Source organism: Nicotiana attenuata, chromosome 7 (assembly GCF_001879085.1).
Source record: "Nicotiana attenuata strain UT chromosome 7, NIATTr2, whole genome shotgun sequence".
NCBI classification, from domain to species: domain Eukaryota; kingdom Viridiplantae; phylum Streptophyta; class Magnoliopsida; order Solanales; family Solanaceae; genus Nicotiana; species Nicotiana attenuata.
Window position 1 is genome coordinate 113113294 of NC_031995.1, and position 19162 is coordinate 113132455.

General features: G+C 35.4%; 1 protein-coding gene across 1 annotated transcript; it reads left to right on the plus strand.

Annotated features, from left to right (window-relative positions):
• Positions 9620 to 15326, plus strand: LOC109229734 (sulfoquinovosyl transferase SQD2-like). The gene is made up of 11 exons (XM_019395276.1): positions 9620 to 9978; positions 11268 to 11334; positions 11730 to 11800; positions 11973 to 12090; positions 12211 to 12284; positions 12536 to 12591; positions 12680 to 12763; positions 12961 to 13048; positions 13146 to 13223; positions 13372 to 13428; positions 14584 to 15326. Exons 1-11 carry the CDS (start codon positions 9644 to 9646, stop codon positions 15077 to 15079), a joined length of 1524 nt encoding a protein of 507 aa, XP_019250821.1. The 5' UTR covers positions 9620 to 9643; the 3' UTR covers positions 15080 to 15326.

Consider the following 19162-nt stretch of genomic DNA (forward strand, 5'->3'; position numbering starts at 1 on the left):
TTTTTTTTGTTAGAAGTGCTTCTTTTTTTTTTTTTTTTTACAGTTAAGGTGTCTGGCCAAGCTTTTTTAAGGAAAAAAAAGTGCTTTTGATTAGAAGCAGAAGCAGTTTTTGAGAAGCACAAAAAAGTAGTTTCTCCTCAAAAGTACTTTTTTTGAAAAGCACTTTTGAGAAAAATACACTTAGAAGCACTTTTTAAAAGCTTGGCCAAACATTAATTATTATTCAAAAATGCTTCCCAAATTAATTAGCCAAACACAAACTACTTCTCACCAAAAGTACTTTTTTGAAAAGCCCTTTTGATAAAAAGACTTCTCAAAATAAACAGATTTTAGAAAGCTTGGCCAAACATGCTATTAATCTGTTTAGTGCAAACATCACGCAAATAAATTTTTTACCGAGTATCTTGCCAACCAAAGTTGTCCAAGCACAACAAATTTGGGCTGACATACGGTTGCTTGTCCTTTCATTTAAAGAAATACAGACCATAGATTCCAAAATGAAGGCAAACAACGCATGGGGATTCATTGGATTTGGGGTTATAAGACCAAATAACTATTTTATCTCCAACGGAATATGTAGCAAAGACAAGATCCTTATATTCTTAATTACGCAAAATTGCTTATGAATAAGTTTAAGATAATTATAAATGATGTCAGACTAATTTTCAAACTTATTAGTTGCTTATGACAATGACATGATCCAAATAAATTAAATATCTGAAGGATATCCTATGGAATATTTTTAGTGGTGTTAATCTTTGATTATTGTATTTGTAAGTTATTATTACCCAAGCCAAATTAGTTGTGAAGCTTCATCATCACACAATTTCTTTCTTGTTTCGAAATGTTAAGGAAAGTACTTTTACACGTTATCGTTTCTTAGATATAAGGTGTGTTTGGTACGAAGGAAATGTGGCGTTTTTAAGGGGTGTGAATGGGAAATGGAAGAGGTGCCTCTTGGATTGCACCTCTTCATCTCATCCTTTCATTGTCTATAAATTTAGAGGCTTGGCCTCATTTTTCATATATGAAAAAATCTGAAAATTTCTCCCCTCTTTTCTATATTGTTGCATTATTTTACAATTAAATAAGTGGAGTGTGATTTGCTCCGGCTGTTGAGTTCGTTGAAGTTCTGTAATTTGTATTGCCGCTATCATAGAATAGTTATTCCGTTTTATCCTGGGAGAAATTAATCAGTATACCTTGGGCAACTGTGAGGGGATTAAATTCCTTAAGGACACACTGTGAATTCAGTAGGCTCGGAATTATTTTACGATTTGCTTATGGAACTAACATTTGTTTTGCTTCTCTGATTTTCTGATTTTGAACACAGTAATAACAAGAAAATATTTTCGTTGAAAAGGTTTTTCTGAAAAATAAGTGGTTTTATCACTTATTTTCTTATGTTTGGTTGGTACGTAAAAGAACTTTTTCCGAAAAATATTGTCTAGCATTTGGCTAGTGAGTAGAAAATATTACAACAACAACAAACTCAGTATAATCCCACGAATAGGATCTGGGGAGAGTAGTGTGTACCTTACCCCTATCTTGAAAAGGCAGAGAGGTTGTTTCCAATAGATCCTCGATACAAGGAAAAATGCAAAAAAAAAAAAAACAATAGCAACAAATTATAACCTCAGCAAAATAACAAGACAAACCAAAACGAAAGAAACAACCTGCAGTAATAGAAACTCACAAAAAATAAGAAAGTACAATACTAACCCTAATACTACTGGTATGGACAAGAAAAACGCACGATTACCTACTAACCTTCACTAATTCTCGACATCCACACCTTTCTATCGAGGGTCATGTCTTCGATAAGCTGGAGCAGCACCAAGTAGAAATATTATTTTGAAAAATATATAATTTAGGCAAATACTATAGGGGAAGGAAGGTGGGGCTGAGTGGGGGCGGGTATGTGAGGGGTGGTTGGGTTGGAGGGTGGAGTTAGGTAGGGGTGTGGGAGTAGGGGTGGGGTTTGGTCAGGGTGGGGGCGGGGGTAGGGGGTGGGCGGAGTGAGTGGTGGGGTGGTGGGCGAGGGTTGATGGAGATCGGAAATAGGTTGAGGAAGGTTAAAAAAGAGTTTCGAAATATTTTTCCCTCCTCTTGGTCAAGAGGGAAAACATTTTCCTCCTTTTGGTGAAATGAATTTATAAGAAAAATATTTTCAAAGCATTTAAGCCAACCAAACATGGAAAAATTGGTTAACATTTTCCGAAAAATATTTTTCTTCATGCCAAACACACCCACACGTGAATAATTTTTGAAGAAAATGTTTTATCCAAGAAGCAACTTAGAAATAAGCACTTCAACTTTCGTTTTATTAAAATTAGTTTTGTAACGGGGAAGCTAATAATGAACATTATGATTTAATCTTAAAATGAATTTGGGAGGTGTCAGTTTATTTCATTTTTCGACTGATCGATTAAAAGCAAGATGGATATATATTAAAAGTTGTATATGTACTTGTTCATGAATTTTCATGAGTCTTGATATAAATTAAGGGCAAAAGCTTGAAATTTAATTAAATTGCAGAGTTAAAAGTTAGAGAAACAAAAGTAGAAAAGAAGTTGCAATTGGAGGAAAATTTTGTGGCAGCTAAAAGTAAAAAATAAGTAAATATCAGTCAAAGGGACATCTTTGAGAACTGAGACAGACAACACAACTAGATGATCACATGCTGCTGAAGCTTAAACAGCTTCTCTTTTCCAACCCCTGCCCCTCGGTCAGAAAAAAAAAAAAAAAAAAAAAATAACTAGTTGCATTCGATAATTTACATCAAAATATATGAGAATAATATGTATTTATACCAACATTGATGTTGACTGATTATAGATATTTTGAAGTCTTACATTGTATTTACGAGACGAGAAAGTTCTTACTTATCTTCTCTATCACCATATGTTCACAATATTTGTGAAATGTGTAAAAAAATTCACTAGCCGAATGAATATGGATTCACGAGCAAATCTGTCATGCTTATACAAATTTCTCGAATCCAATGGTACACTGTACTACTAAGTACAAAGTATTAACATTTGGAATATTCCACAACAAAATTTCCACCCATCTAATGAGACTGGACTTGCACTTGCCAAATAAGGGAAAGGCAGAATAGCCTAATAGGCACTTCTATTTGTTTGGGTTTGACATCCCGGTCCTCTTACTTTATGAAGTTTCAACCAAACATTTTAACTCGATCAAAACATATGTTTTAAACACTTCTGACACTGCGTGTTACTCACTCGAGTTGATATGGAGGACATATCAGATCCACATCAGCTAAATGAAACCACGTCATTATTTATTTTTATAAAATATTATTTTACTTCTCCTTCTCTTCCTCTTATGCAGTCAACCACCACCCTCTATGCCTTCTTTTCCTCTGCTTCTGCCTCCCCCGTCAACCATTGGCCGCCAATTTCCTCGTCCAAAACCAAAACAATGAGCGGACCAGGGACATAGAACAACAAGCAACATCACCGGCCGGAAAATCCACTATATTCATTGTCTTCATAGAGCAAGACACCAAAAAGAATAAATTATGGGTACAATCTTAACATCCATTAACTTTAATGGCCACGGGTATTCCAATTCAAAGGTTACCAAGATTTGAAAATGTAATGGCACCCACTTTAGTTGGGTCATCATCACCTAATAAACGCTCACCAATAGAAATAGTCCAATTTGGCTATCTCTAGTGGTTGCCGTGAAAATTGCTTTTTTGGATCTTCTTTACAAGGCTGAAAAAGCCAACGGTAGTGGGGGCTGTTGCAATGGGTTTTGGTAAAAATGGTGGAGGATGAGTACTATCGTGACGAAGGGGGAGATAATGGGATTGAGAGGGGGGGTCAAGCAAGTTAACGTGAGTGAAAGAGAGAAATCACTCATTGACTTTTCTTTTCTTTCTGCATTTAACTTTTTGTCTTTTTTTTTCTTCTTTCTTTTTATCATTTAAATTATTTTCTGGTTTAAATAATTATACTCACGCTCTATATACGCGTGAAATAAACGTAATTTGTCCAGTTCAGCTGTCAAGCTGCCACATAGACCCAGTCAACAGTCAGAGGGGTTTAAAATACTAACTTTAAATAACTATAAGTGTCTGGATGAAATTTCATTGAATATAGGGACCGGGATGACAAACGCGAACAACTACAAGTATCTACGAGGCTATTCTGCCTAAGGGAAAATATATTTCTTTGTTCTTTTCTTAGTCCATTCTCAGGATACAATTGAAAGAGGATAAAATCACTATCTGGTGTAATTTGGAGGGAGGAAGTACACAAACACTCATTCTTATGGTTGCTGTTTAGGGATTATTTAGTACTTATTTTGTCCTAAAAATTTGAGATTTTAGGACAACTCAAGATAGTTGTGTCTAGAAAAATTGAACTGAAAAACCAAAATTCATGATACATTAGCTAATTCCTAAATAGCAGCCCTTTAGAGTGGCTACATGATGTCGCGACCCAAAATTCAATTAGTCGTGATGGCACCTAACCCAACCCGCTAGGCAAGCCAATTAACAACTATCCAATTCCAATGAAATTTAATAAGACAATTAAGAAAAAGAAAATATCTAAATCCTATACATTTTCCAAGGACTGGTAGTACAAATCATGAGTTTCTAAGATTAGAATTTACAAAGCTGGTATGAAACAAACATCATATGTTCGAAATGTATATAAACAGATTTTTATAAATCTAAGGCTACCATGAACAAGAGGAAGCTACAACTGGAACGCATGTACGTCTTCAATTCTAGCTCCCGTCGATCACAGCAGCATCAGCATCCAACATCTACACGCAAGGCACAAAAATGTAGTATGAGTACACCGACCCAGTGGCGGATCCAGAATTTTAAAATTATGGGTGCTCGCTGATAAAGACTCCAAAAGAAGAGGAAAAATAAATTTATTTATGGGTGCTCACTCAATATTTATCTAAATATTTGTACAATAGCGTATGTAAATTACTAAATATGGTCAAAGTTAATGGGTGCTTAAGCACCCACAAGTGGCTATGTGCATCCGCCACTGCACCGACCCCATGTACTCAATAAGTAACAAACTTAACCTTAGGTTGAAAGTAGTGACGAGCTGGAACCAAGGTCAGAGTCCAACACCAATAGCCAACAACAATTCATAACAACATAATGAAAGTAATAAAAGAAGTAACTCAGAGATAAAATGCTCAGCTCCTTCATAGTTCCAGAAAATAGGCATGTTTTTTTCAAGTATATTAGTGAAAATCCAAATCTTTTACTGAAATCGCCAAAAATATGAGTAAGTTTGAAAACTGTGATTTCTCCCAAAAAGCTTTCAACAGGTAAATGCTTCATTTTCAAATGACATGAGAAAAATACATCTTTATGCCTATATGTCAATATGTGTGAGAAGTCATGAATGACGTGATACCGTACAGCATGAGAAAAAATGCATCTCTATGCTTGTATGTCAAGTGTGCATGTCAAATGCAATGTATCTCAGAGATGAACTCATGTACTCACACTCTCAGAGTACTCAATCTCACTGTCTCACACTTTTCACTCATCATGCTCAACCACTCAACATGCTCAATTACTCAATATTGTATATGGCCAATCCAGCCCAGGGAAAATCCATCCCGAGTATATACATAGCAGCTGACAATCAATCATTCAGTACTTTATAATGCCAATGCATCTCGGGGAAGGTCCACCCCCAAATATAAATGCTTCGGGCAAGCTCCATGCCTAGGGAAGATCCATCCCTCAATATAAATAAATCGCGCTTACTGAGGGTGTGTACAGACTCGGGGGGGCTCCTTCAGCCCAAGCGCCATAATAAGCCAGATACATGCATAAATCAATATAACATGCTGCGACGTGCATCCCGATCCTATATTATCACCCACACTCAGGCCCTTGGCCTCACTCAGTCATCAATCTCTCCAGTCTCTCGGGCTCACAATGCCATGAAACTAGCCCAAAAATGATGATATGATGTGTCAAAAAATAGATACAGAGACTGAGATATGATATGAAATGAATGAACATGACTGAGTATGGAATTACAATTTAAACAAATAATTCAACAACAATATGACCTCAGTAGGTCCCAACAGAATAAACATGTAGCTTAGACATGGTTTCTGACTTGGATCGCAGCTCAATAGCTCTAGTACGTAGAGATTTCATGGTTACAAATAAGATCAGGTAACTACACAGTACCACAGAAATAACGGAGTCACAATTCACACGGTGCACGCCCACACGCCCGTCACATATCATGTGCATCACCTCAACACCAAACACATAACACGTAATTTGGGGTTTTATACCCTCAGCACCAAGTTTAGAAGTGTTACTTACCTCGAACAAGCCAAACCCAATACCCAGCGAGCCAAATGATGCTCCAAAAATGCCATCCCGGGCGTACCGACCTCCTAACGGCTCGAAACTAGCAAAAAGAAACTCAAATACATCAAATAATGCCAAAGGAAACAAACCCAATCGATAAAGGTCGAATCTTTAATCAAAATCTCAAAATCGACCAAAAAGTCAAACCGGGCTCGCGCCTTAGAACCCAACAAACTCATAAAATCCGACAACCCATTCAATTACGAGTCCATCCATACTAGTTTCACTCAAATACGACTCCGAATCGATATTCAAAACTCAAAAGTTGACTTTATGAAATTTTAGACAAAACCCCCCAATTTTCACTTTGAAATCATCAATCAAATGCCAAAAACTAAAATGAATTCATGAATTATAACCAAAATCGAGTATAGAACACTTACCCCAATCCATATGATGAAAATCGGCTAAAAAAATTGTCCAAATCCGTGCTCCCCAACTCAAAATATGACCAAATGAACAAACATTCGATATTAAGTATTTTTGCCTTGTTGTTCTGCCTCGTCTTGTGTGACAAACAATCCTAAAACTTGCTTTTGATACCTCCAATAGATTCTTGTGAAATTTCAGTCAAGATAAGCTTTTGAATCACTCCATTTGACCTTATAATGAAGGAGATATGTTGGTTTCAATATTTGGAAATAGTGCAGATTTTTAAATACGAAGTCAGTGGCAAATTCATAATTAATCTGAAAAATCTGGCAACCCAATTCTTAGTAAAATGACCATAAATCCTCATACTGATGTCCAAATTCGACGATTCTTTTTGCTATGAATCCGTAATTATGATACGGATCTAATGCTTCAATCAAAACAGAAATTGGAGCTCATTTGTTCAATGTGGTACCATTTATACTTGAAGAAATGACGTTGAAACATAAGAAAAATGAGCGCAACACAACCCATACCTATCCGAAACTCACCCGAGCCCCTCGGGACCCCTTAAGAACATACCACAAGTTTCATAACATAACAAGGACTTACTCGATGCCTCAAATCATGCATAACAACCTCGAAACGACGAAACGCACCTCAAATCAAACTTAATGAACTTTCAACTTCCGAAAACTCACGCCGAAACATATCAAATCAACTCGGAATGAACTCAAATTTTGTACACAAGTCCTAATACATCATACGGAGCTACTCGTGTCCCCAAACTACCGAGCAAAGTGCAGATGCTCAAAACTACCGGTCGGGTCGTTACACATGATGTCATTTCTATATAACTATTACAAAAAGAAAGAAAGAAAGAATTATAGCTAGGGCTGCTTATCGGGTGGATTGGGCAGATATTTACGCTTAACAAATTGGCTAATCAGTTATCAACTTATAAATATACTTATCCACTAGCCACCCGATAAGATATTGGACAGATTGGTATCGGATTAGCAATTATCGGGCGATTTATTGGCTAAATCAAATAATAAATGAAAATTACATAAGTAAGCAAGACAATAAACAATAGATAGACGATCTAATCATAATTACACTGTAGTAGGCTAATGAAGCTCTTATTGTTAATGTCAGTTTCTTCTTTTTTTTAATTCTTTTACAATAAGCAAGCTAAAATACAAATTGGGGTCCTCAACCAGTAATAGAAGTTCAATTAATACAAATTCCAGATATAGTTTTGCTTGAGTTATCAAGTTAAATGATTCACTAGAGCAGAAAGGTATCAAGAACTATCCAGATCTGCCTAATCGTACCGCAAAACCCAAGTTATGATGACGTTGAAGCTTAGACTACTACAAAGGTGTTTCATTATAAGTCTGACTGGTGTCACTATTTCCTAAGATGTTGAGAGAATAGAGAATGAGATTTAGGGAAATAAGAAAGCAGGGTGTCAAATAATGGAAGAGATGCATTATATACATAAGGCTAAAAATATAAATATAATAATTCTTAACGGTTAACGATTTATCCGATAAGCAAATTGAGTAATCCTTCCTTGAACCGATAAATCGTTAATTATAAGATTTGAATCCGTTCACCAATCCTTAATCCGATAACCCGATACCAATAAGGCAATTACCCTTTTCTGCGATTCAGTTATCGATTATGATTCGATTTTGAACGACCTTAATTATAGCAGAAGAAGTTGAGGCCCCTTTCCAGCCCAAATCCACCCAATTCAATTTGGGGAAAATTCCTCTTTATTTTCTGACTTGCTGACCACTGTGGTTTCTATTAACGAAAGCAGTAATGAAGGACTTCTATTCTACTTGTACTGTCCAAAAAGAAAAATCATTTTCCATTGGAAACATAGATCAATAACATACTAATTGCAGTTTATGGAAAGTCATGACTTCGTGTAGTTCAAAAAATAATACTAAAACATAAAATGTTTGAGCAGAAAAAAACAAACATATTTATGACAGCTTGGATTAGACACCAAACCATCTCTAAGTAGTTCAAATCTTGATCATTGAAACTTAATAGCATACACACATGAAAAGATTCAAATTTCCTTTGCTTCAATTATATATTATGAGACAAGAAACCACACAAAAGAGAATAAGTAATACAATGCTCCTAATAGGATTTTGTTTTGGAGGGGGTGGGGGGTGGGGTGGGGTGGGGTGTGGAGGCATATATTGTGGACTAAATAGCATATGCTCTCAATATCTAATATGGAAACTCAAAAGCCCCACACACAAACATATACAAGAAATAAGATATTTCACTAAAGGCCAGATCTTCAATTACTCTTGCTTCAATTTTATACTAAGTAGTATTTAAGAATGAAGACCCCACAAAAGATAGAAAATAACATATTTCTACCAAAAAAATAATTGAAAGCCACATATTATTTTTTTTAAATAGCATACCACCAAAGATTGTGGTAGACTAGTAAATATTCATTTATTTTTAGCTAGACGTCTTAGTTTCAAGCCTCAAGTATGAAGTCGTTTTCTGTAAAAAATACTATACCCCAAAATGGAACAGAATTCAAATTAATCCGACCCAAAAATCAAGTATCGAATATTGGGCGAGAAACCAAAATTTTATAAATAGCATATGCTTTTCATAGCTTCCAATTATTCCCCATTTCCACCCTTTCTCTAAAGAATATCCCTTGTTAGAGTCCCTTCTCCCGTGGCCCCTCAGATTCTTTTCTTTTCAATCTCACACGCACTCTCCTTATCTGCCTTCAATAATCTAACTAGAATACAACCCTCCCCCCCCCCCACCCACCCAGCATACTATATTAACATCATTTAGACCACTCTTAACATGTCCAACTATTCTTCTCTCTTTATAAATTCTTCTTCCTTTAATTATTCCTTACCTCCCTCTTCCTCGTGTTTTCATAAAGTTTCTTGCTTTTCTACTTCAAGAACATACCCCATTACTTTAATTTACAAAAAGATCAATTTTTTACAGTGTAAAAAGAGTTTTAAGAAAAGACCCTTAAAGAAAAGATCCTTAATTGCTGCAAAAGCTAGTAATAAGATGACAATTACTGAGTACAGAGATGAAGATGAAGAGAATCCTCCTCCTTTGCTTTTATCTGAAATGAGTTCAAGGCCTAGGCGTATTGCTCTCTTTATTGAGCCTTCTCCTTTTGCGTGAGTCATTAATTATATTCCATACTTAGATTTTTGTGCAATATTCACATGTTGTTGTTATGACCCAAATTGGTAAGTTGTTAGCTATAGATGCTCTTGCTACTAAACTTTTGTTTAACTATTTACTTTTTGTTTGATGAGTTGACTTTTGATTATCTGATCCACTAACTTTTGGATCTGGGTGTTATGCTTTTATTATTATTATTTCATTATTTTGCATTTTATGTGCAAGTCTATTTATAGCTGTTGCCAGATATTGTTCATCATTTATTTGTTTATATGCTGCCAGATATTACTGTTAATGAGTTGATCATTAACCATTTGTTCTTCCTATGATATGCAGCTTTGCTAATGTCTTATGTGAATATATTTCAGGGAAATGCAATTACTCTGCTTTGTATTTTTTGCAATCAAATCATCTTATGTTGTCTTTCTTTGCATCACCATATTGTCATTGTATTTGGATCCTATCAGAAATTGAATGTTACTTTAACTAATTTGATTGTTGTAATGTGTTTTCAAGTATCAATCTGTCATGCAATGTGGTGTTGATGGATTAATTTGCAGATTTCTGAGTAACTTTTATTCAAAAGTATAAGCGATTGTCTTTGCTATACTTGAATGGTCTTTAACTGTCTTCATTGATTTGCTAAGATTCTGTAAGGTAGTATTGGAATTGTCATCTAATATATTTAAGAATAAGCTGAACAAATACAGCTTAGGTACAATTCATTGTTCTAGTTCTCATCATGCTCGTTACCACTTCACTACTTGAACCTAACTGCTTTTCGCTGCATTTTGGCTCTTCGTTCTCCCTGCATAGTTCCTTAAGCTTATTCAGCTAGAGGGATCGCACGAGATTTACAAAATATCAAACTGTCATATTGATGTCATATTTTGGAACAGTTTTGTGTTCAAATAGATAAACTTCAACCTTGGATAGACTTAAGTGAAATTCCTGCTTCTATTTCATTCTCGCTGTCCTTTTCAGAAACTTATAAGTATGACTTCTTTCATCCTTTAGTTAGTTTCTTTTTCCTTTTTTTGTGTGTGTGGGTGGGGTGGGGGGCTAGAGTCTCCACTCTCCAGTGTCCTACTTTACATATGCAAATCTGCTTTTAGAGAGAGAGCTTGTCAGTTTTATAAAGTCAACTTTATACCTAATTTTTCTAATTTTATGATCAAGATTTATGCATGATTTCAATCACATCTTACTCCCATTATATTTTGTCCGTGAATTGGCTTATTATTGATGACAACCATTCTTTTCCTTTTTGTGCAATATACAGGTATGTTTCTGGATATAAGAACAGGTTCCAGAATTTTATAAAGTATCTCCGCGAACTGGGGGATGAGGTATATTCTATGTCTGACTATGATGTTATTAGTTTATGATGTCTGCTGGTGTTATTTCGGTAGGGGCCTGAATGACGTGCTATATCGTATATCTACTTGTGAAATTGCCATGTTTCATATTACTAATCCAATGAATATTTTTATATTTTATCAATAAAGAATTTAATATCCTTTGATCTCTTCTATTTCCTTTCACCTGAATCAATGTCAAGCAATTTTGATATGCTTTTTCTGCACATACTGGAGCAAATGTTTATTCAAGCAGTAATTTACCTCAGAGATATCCATTGTTATTTGTTATAAATACACCCCTTGGTTACATGTTAAACTATTATGATTGATGATTTACACCTGATGATCAACTGCTGAACAGGCTCTGTGAATTTGTGGTGCAGGTTATGGTTGTGACGACGCATGAAGGAGTACCCCAAGAATTTTATGGGGCAAAGTTGATAGGATCACAGAGGTTGCAACTGTTACCTTTCCTTGTTTAATGAATTAACTCACTTATTCTACTATGTCAACGTCAAACAGTTAGAGGTTGAGGACTCCATGATAATGAAGAATTGTCAACTTATGATGCTTTTCCCATCCCTTTTAAAAAAAGCTTCTTCCTGATGTTTTTACTTTCTTTGCAGTTTTCCCTGCCCCTGCTACCGGAAAGTACCCCTCTCACTTGCTCTCAGCCCTAGAATAATCTCCGAGGTAGTACAGTTCAAGCCTGATATCATACATGCATCATCTCCGGGTATAATGGTAAGTTTTCAGTTCCTTTTTTCTTCTTTCAGTTATGTTCCTGTAGTTGCTAGCGAAAAGCTTAAGGGGAATTAAAATTTTCCAGCTTCCTATCTAAGATAACCTTTTTCCTTGTTTTAGGTATTTGGTGCTCTTATCATTGCGAAACTTCTATCTGTGCCGATTGTAATGTCTTACCACACGCATGTGCCAGTGTAAGTTCACTCCTTCCTTCTGCTTCTTATCTCATTTCTATATTGGAATATTTGATTTCTTAAATTTACAACTTTAACCATGAAACAAAAGGTTTATCGAAAATTGATCTTCCTGATGGAGAACACTAAGCAAAAAGTATATGAAGCTAGAACTATTTACGATATATCACTGGATGTCTTTACTTTGATCCTATTTACTTTTCCGTTTTTTTCTCTGAATAACTACTCTAATCCTCATTCTTGTTCTTCAGGTACATACCCAGATACACCTTTAGTTGGCTGGTTCAACCAATGTGGATGGTTATAAGTATGTCAGTTGAGCAATATCTTCCAAATTAGCTCTTGTCTTACTTCTCTTCTCGATACTAATTAAGATATATTTACTGCTTCACCAGAGTTTCTACATGGAGCTGCTGATCTTACGCTGGTTCCATCTGCTGCTATTGCAAAGGATCTGGAAGCTTATAAGGTAACAAAAGGTAAAAGGCGGAAACTTGAACTAGTCAATTGCTCTCCAATAATGATTTTATTAATTAGCGATAGGAGAAAAAGAAAACCTCCATCTTATCTGTTCTGTCAAAGCAGTTTTTTGCTGGATTCAGATGCTTTTACCCATTAAAGCATTCAGCTTTTAACAAGTTGATCATTCTTTCTGTCCTTTTTTGTTCATTGTCAGCTAACAGAATACGGTTGTGGAATAAGGGTGTTGATTCCGAGAGCTTCCACCCCCGTTATCGGTCTCATGAAATGCGACTAAGATTAAGGTAGGACCTTTTCAGCTGAAATTTGATCCAGTACGAAGTAATCTTTAGTATGTGCTGATAATTCTTCTCCTTTGCTCCTGCTACTATTCATAATTAGTAATGGAGAATCCGATAAACCTTTGATAGTCCATGTTGGACGACTTGGAGTTGAGAAGAGTTTGGATTTCCTCAAAAGGTACAGCTCTTCCTTCATTCATATAGCGGGGAAAAAAGACTTGGAATTTTTGGAGAATGTATAATATCAAGCAAATTATGTGCTTGATTAAGCTAATATGAAAATGTCGGTAACTTGCACATGACATTTGAGAATGGTTTTGAAACAGGGTCATGGATAGACTTCCAGATGTTCGCATAGCTTTTATTGGAGATGGGCCATACAGGTTAGTTGCACTTACTGTTTTGCTTCTTAATTTCCGAACATCAGCATGAATGTTTTCATGTTCTTTGCCTATGAAAGTACACTAAATCTTATCTCTTGTACCATAACGAATGTTCAGTCTAAATTTTTATGAGGTGACTATATTATGCATACAAGGACATGACTGGATTCTTTTACCTGGTCCTAATATTGCCAGAATCGTTACTTAGGTTGTGTTAAAAAACTCAAAGGAGACTTCCAATTTTAAGAAATGGAAAGCTTTCCCAAAAATCTTACTGAAACTTCCTATGTGTCAAAATTCTGATAGTAATGTTTTAACTTTTGACATGCCGGGGTTTCCTCAATTTATAATGGTACAGTAACTAGTATTTTCTAGTTTTTGGTTAATTGGTTAGGGTTTCTTAGTTTGTTAAGGAGTACTTGTGTTTATTAATTCAACACGATAGAGAACTGTGTAAGAAGTTGAGTTCACCACATTATTCAGTCACTCTGACTAATCCCAGATTCTTGAAAGTGGCTGGGAAGTACTCTGGTATTAGCAATGCAGGTGGTGCACTTATTACGTTCCTCATGTGCACTGCATATACTTGATTATTTAGGTCAAATTATATTAGGTCATATTATATTTTCTGGGATTTTCCTTTTCAGAAGTTAGTTATCTACCTTCTTGGCAGAAATAATATAGTTAAATATTGCTGAGAAATAAATAGTATCTTACAATGCGAAGCCAGCAACACTTTTTGATAGGACATGGCTGTTTGCTAGCAAGAATCTACTGTCAAATGGCCCCCAGAGCTTTGGTTCGATGGTAAAGGTAGCATACGCTGAATATGTGGTAAGAACATGCAATGAGTTCGAATCCTGCTGTGAACCAAGTGTGGTATTTGAGCGTTGAAGGGTAGAGGGCAGGCGCATTGTCCACTAAGCTCCGGAGCTGTAAACAGCGTATTTTTCGGTTATAGGGGAAAAAAAGGAATCTACTATTGAATGCTGAATTAACTAAGAATGTGTATAACTGGAAGCCATTGCTGTTTTTTAAATAAAAGAGTTTCCTTGAGAAAAAATGTTTCATGTTTTCTCAACATTATAATGAGACATAATCTACGATCCTTACATAGAGTAGTAGTAAATTTATCGTTCTCTTCACTTCTTATAGGGAGGAATTGGAGAAAATGTTCCATGGCATGCCTGCCGTGTTCACAGGCATGTTATTAGGGGAGGAGCTTTCCCAAGCATATGCCAGTGGAGATGTTTTTCTTATGCCTTCAGAGTCAGAGACACTGGGGCTCGTCGTTTTGGAGGCCATGTCATCAGGGCTTCCTGTAGTAGCTGCCTGTGCCGGTGGAGTTCCAGATATCATCCCTGATGATCAGCAGGGCAAGATTGGATATCTGTTTAATCCTGGGGACCTTGACGACTGCCTGAGTAAACTAGTGCCTCTGTTGCGCGATGCTGAATTGAGAGAAACTATGGGGAAAACTGCACGCATAGAGATGGAGAAATATGACTGGAAAGCTGCAACAAGAACAATTCGTAACGAACAGTACAGTGCAGCCATTTGGTTCTGGAAGAAGCAGAGAGCAGTATTCCTGAGACCATTCCAATGGATGTTTAGGTGTATATTCGCAGTTCCAGATGTCGACTATAGGTGATCGATCCGTTTCTCGTATTTTATTGTCTAAAAGGATAGAGTTTTTTTAATGGTTTGCAAGTTGTATCCTTCGTAGCTTGTGTTTGTAGAATATAGACCTGAAAATGTATTATGCTGTCATTGTTTGTACAATGTAGATCTCAAAGACCTGGTCTGTTGTGCTGTTATGTATTAAATTGGACCTATGTACATGTAAGTTTTAGTTTCATAAAGATTTGAATTTAGTAGATACATGGAATTTCATACGATTTGAAAGTTTTTTGGCAGTTATAAAGTACTAAAGAAGGGTCTATTAGTACTATATTGTTCAAAGGGATTTTTACATTCCTATCCCATATATGAAACCTTTTACCCTATATGTTTAAGGTTTGAGTAAATTACATTTAGTATACTAGATTATCATTTATATACCATAATTTAAAAAAGGGATATAATTAATGGGGCATTTATATGAGGCATAATTATAGGACTTCCCACGTTTCTCTTTCCTTTCAGTTCAACTCCCCCTCCCCCCTCCCTACGTTTTACCTTTNAGAACAAAAGCTCCCCCACGTTCTTCATTTTTCTGCATTTAAATTCACCAAATATTGAACTTATCATTCTACAAAATTCGTTCCATTTTTAGTCAAGTTTAAGTTAAACCATGAAGAACATCAAATCTCCCAAAAAAATACCTAAAAAATCTACAGTAGGTGATATCCCCTCTTTCGATTTGGGTGTTTTAACACCAAAATCACCACAAAAACAAGTAAAATCTACACATGCAATGGAACCTACTACTCACAGTTCATCTCCTAGACAAATCCGTGCCGAGAAGAGAACAAAGCATTTGCACGATGTCGATGCTGGAGGAAGTGCTATACCAGGCAGCAAACAACTCAAAAGAAAGGGTAAAGAGCTATGTGTAGATGATGACTTTGTTGACGATGTCCCTAAAATTCCAAAAGTTAAAAAACCCAAGTTGTCTCCTGCTTCCTCAAAGCAAAAAACGAAGAAACAGTCCAAAAAACTCCCAAAATTGGTTAGAAAAAAAAATTGGTGAAGGTAAACATTTATTATTTTCGTTTCCAGTTTTGTAGTTTTGTTTTGGATGTAAAAATCTCTGTTTTAAGTGTTTTGATAAATTGTAGATTAGTTGTCTTAATTTTGTAGATTATTTGTAGTTGTGATTTTCTACAGTTTATAATTGTAGTTATGATTGTCCTTAGCTTTTAAATTTTGAAACAGAGCTGTAATTACTTTTTTCTTCCTGCATTTTTGTAGATAATTTTTATATCTGTAGATGTCTTGTAGTGTTTTGTAGTTATATGTGTGGGTAGGCTGTATTTTTTTGAAGCAGATTTGTATGTATTTTTTCTTCCTGATTTGTTTTTAGCTATTTGTGTAGTGATTGTGTAGTTATATGTAGATAATATGTAGATTAATGCTTCATTTTTATGCATTTTACTAATGTGAAATAATTTATCATTTTGTGCAGAATGGACATTATTTTGCCCCACATAATGTGGATTATGGTGTGCTTAGATTCCACACTTTGTGTGATCCTAGCATTGCTAGCCAGATAAAAGAGTTATTGTCTCCAAATGCTTTAAAGCTTTTTAAAAATACTTGTTTTGGTTACTTACTGTCTCTCCCCTCCATTTGCATGCAAAACCAAGCTATTCATCTCCTGATGAAGTATGAACTGTCTAAGTCTAATGAATCATTTTTTTCAGTCCAATTGAAGGGGGAAAAATTGAATTTTTCATTGAGAGAGTTTGGTTTAATTACCGGTTTAAATTGTGTGAATCAGTTTACAGATTATGAATATACTTCTAGTTATGTTAGCAAGTTAATGAATAGCTATTTTCCTAACAAAAAAAGAGTAGAGAAGTGGTATTTGAAAAACACAGTAACAAATAGATCTTGGGTAAACGATGAGGATGCAGTCAAGTTGTGCATTCTTTATCTTTTGGAATTTTTTGTTTGCCCTTATGACAAAGACCATGTGTCTTTTATAGACCAATTTAGGTTCTATTTGGTAGAGTCTGGTCAGTTTGAGTCATACCCATGGGGAATTAAATCGTTCCAACAGGTTATGGAATCCGTTAGGCATTGTCTAAATCACCGTGTACATTCTTATCTCATACGGGGATGCTCATTAGCCTTGCAAGTGTGGCTTTATGAGTGTTGTTCGACCGTCAGCACGAAGCTTGCTACGAGGTGTTCTGACTCAATACCTCGCATATTAAGATGGTCAGCTACTAAGGGGCAGATTTGGTTAACTGCCTTTGAAGAGAAGATGATCAAGCCTGAGGATTAAGGTATTTTTTTTCAGTTTTCTATGTTGCTACATTTACCTTCATAATATCTACAATTAGTCTACATTTTCTGCCTTAGTGGAACTAACTATTTTTTTTCATCATTCAGTTCACAAGCATGACAGAATCTGGAGAAGAGGTTGGAGTGCTTACTCTGCCAAACAAGATTGGGTATGAAGATGAACAAGGCGCACAATCATCAGAGGTTCCAAATACTGATTCTCCAACATTGGAACCCAAACATACAGATTGTCAAGAGGACAAGGAATCTGTGGCTAAGAAGCTCAGGAAGCTAGAAAAGGGAATTGAGCAGGTAATATTATTAACTACAATATATTTACATATTTGCTAAAATTTATCTACATTTCATAACAATTTATGTAGTATACATTGTAGTTAAATTGTAGTATAATTATATAGTCAGCCCTGTTGGGATTGCACACATTGTAGTTAAATTGTAGTATAACTGTAGCAATTTGTAGACAACTGTGAAAACAATACTGCCTCGTACATAATTAAACTGATTTATAATTTATTTGAATAAAATTACCAACTAACTATATTTTGTAACTTTTAGGTTGGTGGAAAGTTAGAGGATTTTAGGAAGGCTGTATTTAAGGAACTCCATGACCTTCGAGTGTTTATAGATGATTCTGTGAAGAGTGTTTTGAAATTGATAAACAGGAGATATGATGTGGATGAGGCAAAGGTAAGAGTTGACATATATTTATATACCAAAACAAATTATGACATATGAAACAATATACTCAAACTATCATAAAATCTTTAGTTTGCTGGTAGTTCAACCAAAAACAATGACCAACAACAAGGGGTGAACAACCAGCAATTTCATTGCAATATTGGTGATCAAATGCATGCAAGCACAAGCAACACAGGTATCTACAAAACACCTACAAATATATACACTTAGTATAAAACTTTATAGAGCATAGTTTTATTATTCACATTTTATCTACAACTTCCTACCTATATCTACAACTTTCAAGGCAGCATTATCTAGTATTATTTACATTTTTTTAATTTTAAATTGAAGCTGCAGTTTGTCCAGAACATGTTCCAGAACATGTTGACTTATATCCAGATTTTCAAGAAGCAGCTGAGGTAGAACAAGCGGGTATAATAACATACTGTCATTCAATAAATAAATGTTGTTTATACAATTTTACATTCCTGTTAAGTAAGTTATGTTTTATGTAACAGATATTGAAGATGTCAATGTACAGTCCCTAATTCACGGAGTGACTGTAGCAGCTCAGACAGAACAAGTCATTGAAAAACAGCTAAATGAAGGTGAAGATGCACAACATGTGGATGAAGTTGTTTCTAAAGGATCGGGCATTGATAAGAAAGGTGTGACATTGGATGACTTTGAGTTGCCAGACAACTTAACACAATTGGTTAAGTATGGAAAGCCCATACCAGATGAAGCAACCCCTATTCATCCGGGGAGAACCAGACAACCGGGGAAACATGCACCATCACCTTTCATACCTCTTTTTATAGTTCTGGAGGCAGCAGCTCTATTGGACCTAAATTTTTCTACCTCAAACACCCCTTCACAACTCTTATAGGTGAAAATGTAGATTCTGATGTGTTAGATAAGTTCAACAAGTGGTTATACCACCGTAGTGACAAAGTATCAAAGAGGTGTGAATGCTTAATTTGACACTTTCATTTCAGTATTTTAAAGTTTAAATATGTAATTCATTATGTGATTTTTTTTATTGGACATTTATTTGTTGTTACAGGAGGAAGGCTCCCTT

Coding starts and splice junctions, on each gene's coding strand:
- LOC109229734 (XM_019395276.1), top strand. CDS start 9,644: ATGTCCAACTATTCTTCTCTCTTTATAAATTCTTCTTCCTTTAATTAT. Junction 12,285..12,535: donor TACCACACGCATGTGCCAGT/GTAAGTTCACTC, acceptor CTTGTTCTTCAG/GTACATACCCAGATACACCT. Junction 13,049..13,145: donor GAAATGCGACTAAGATTAAG/GTAGGACCTTTT, acceptor ATTCATAATTAG/TAATGGAGAATCCGATAAAC.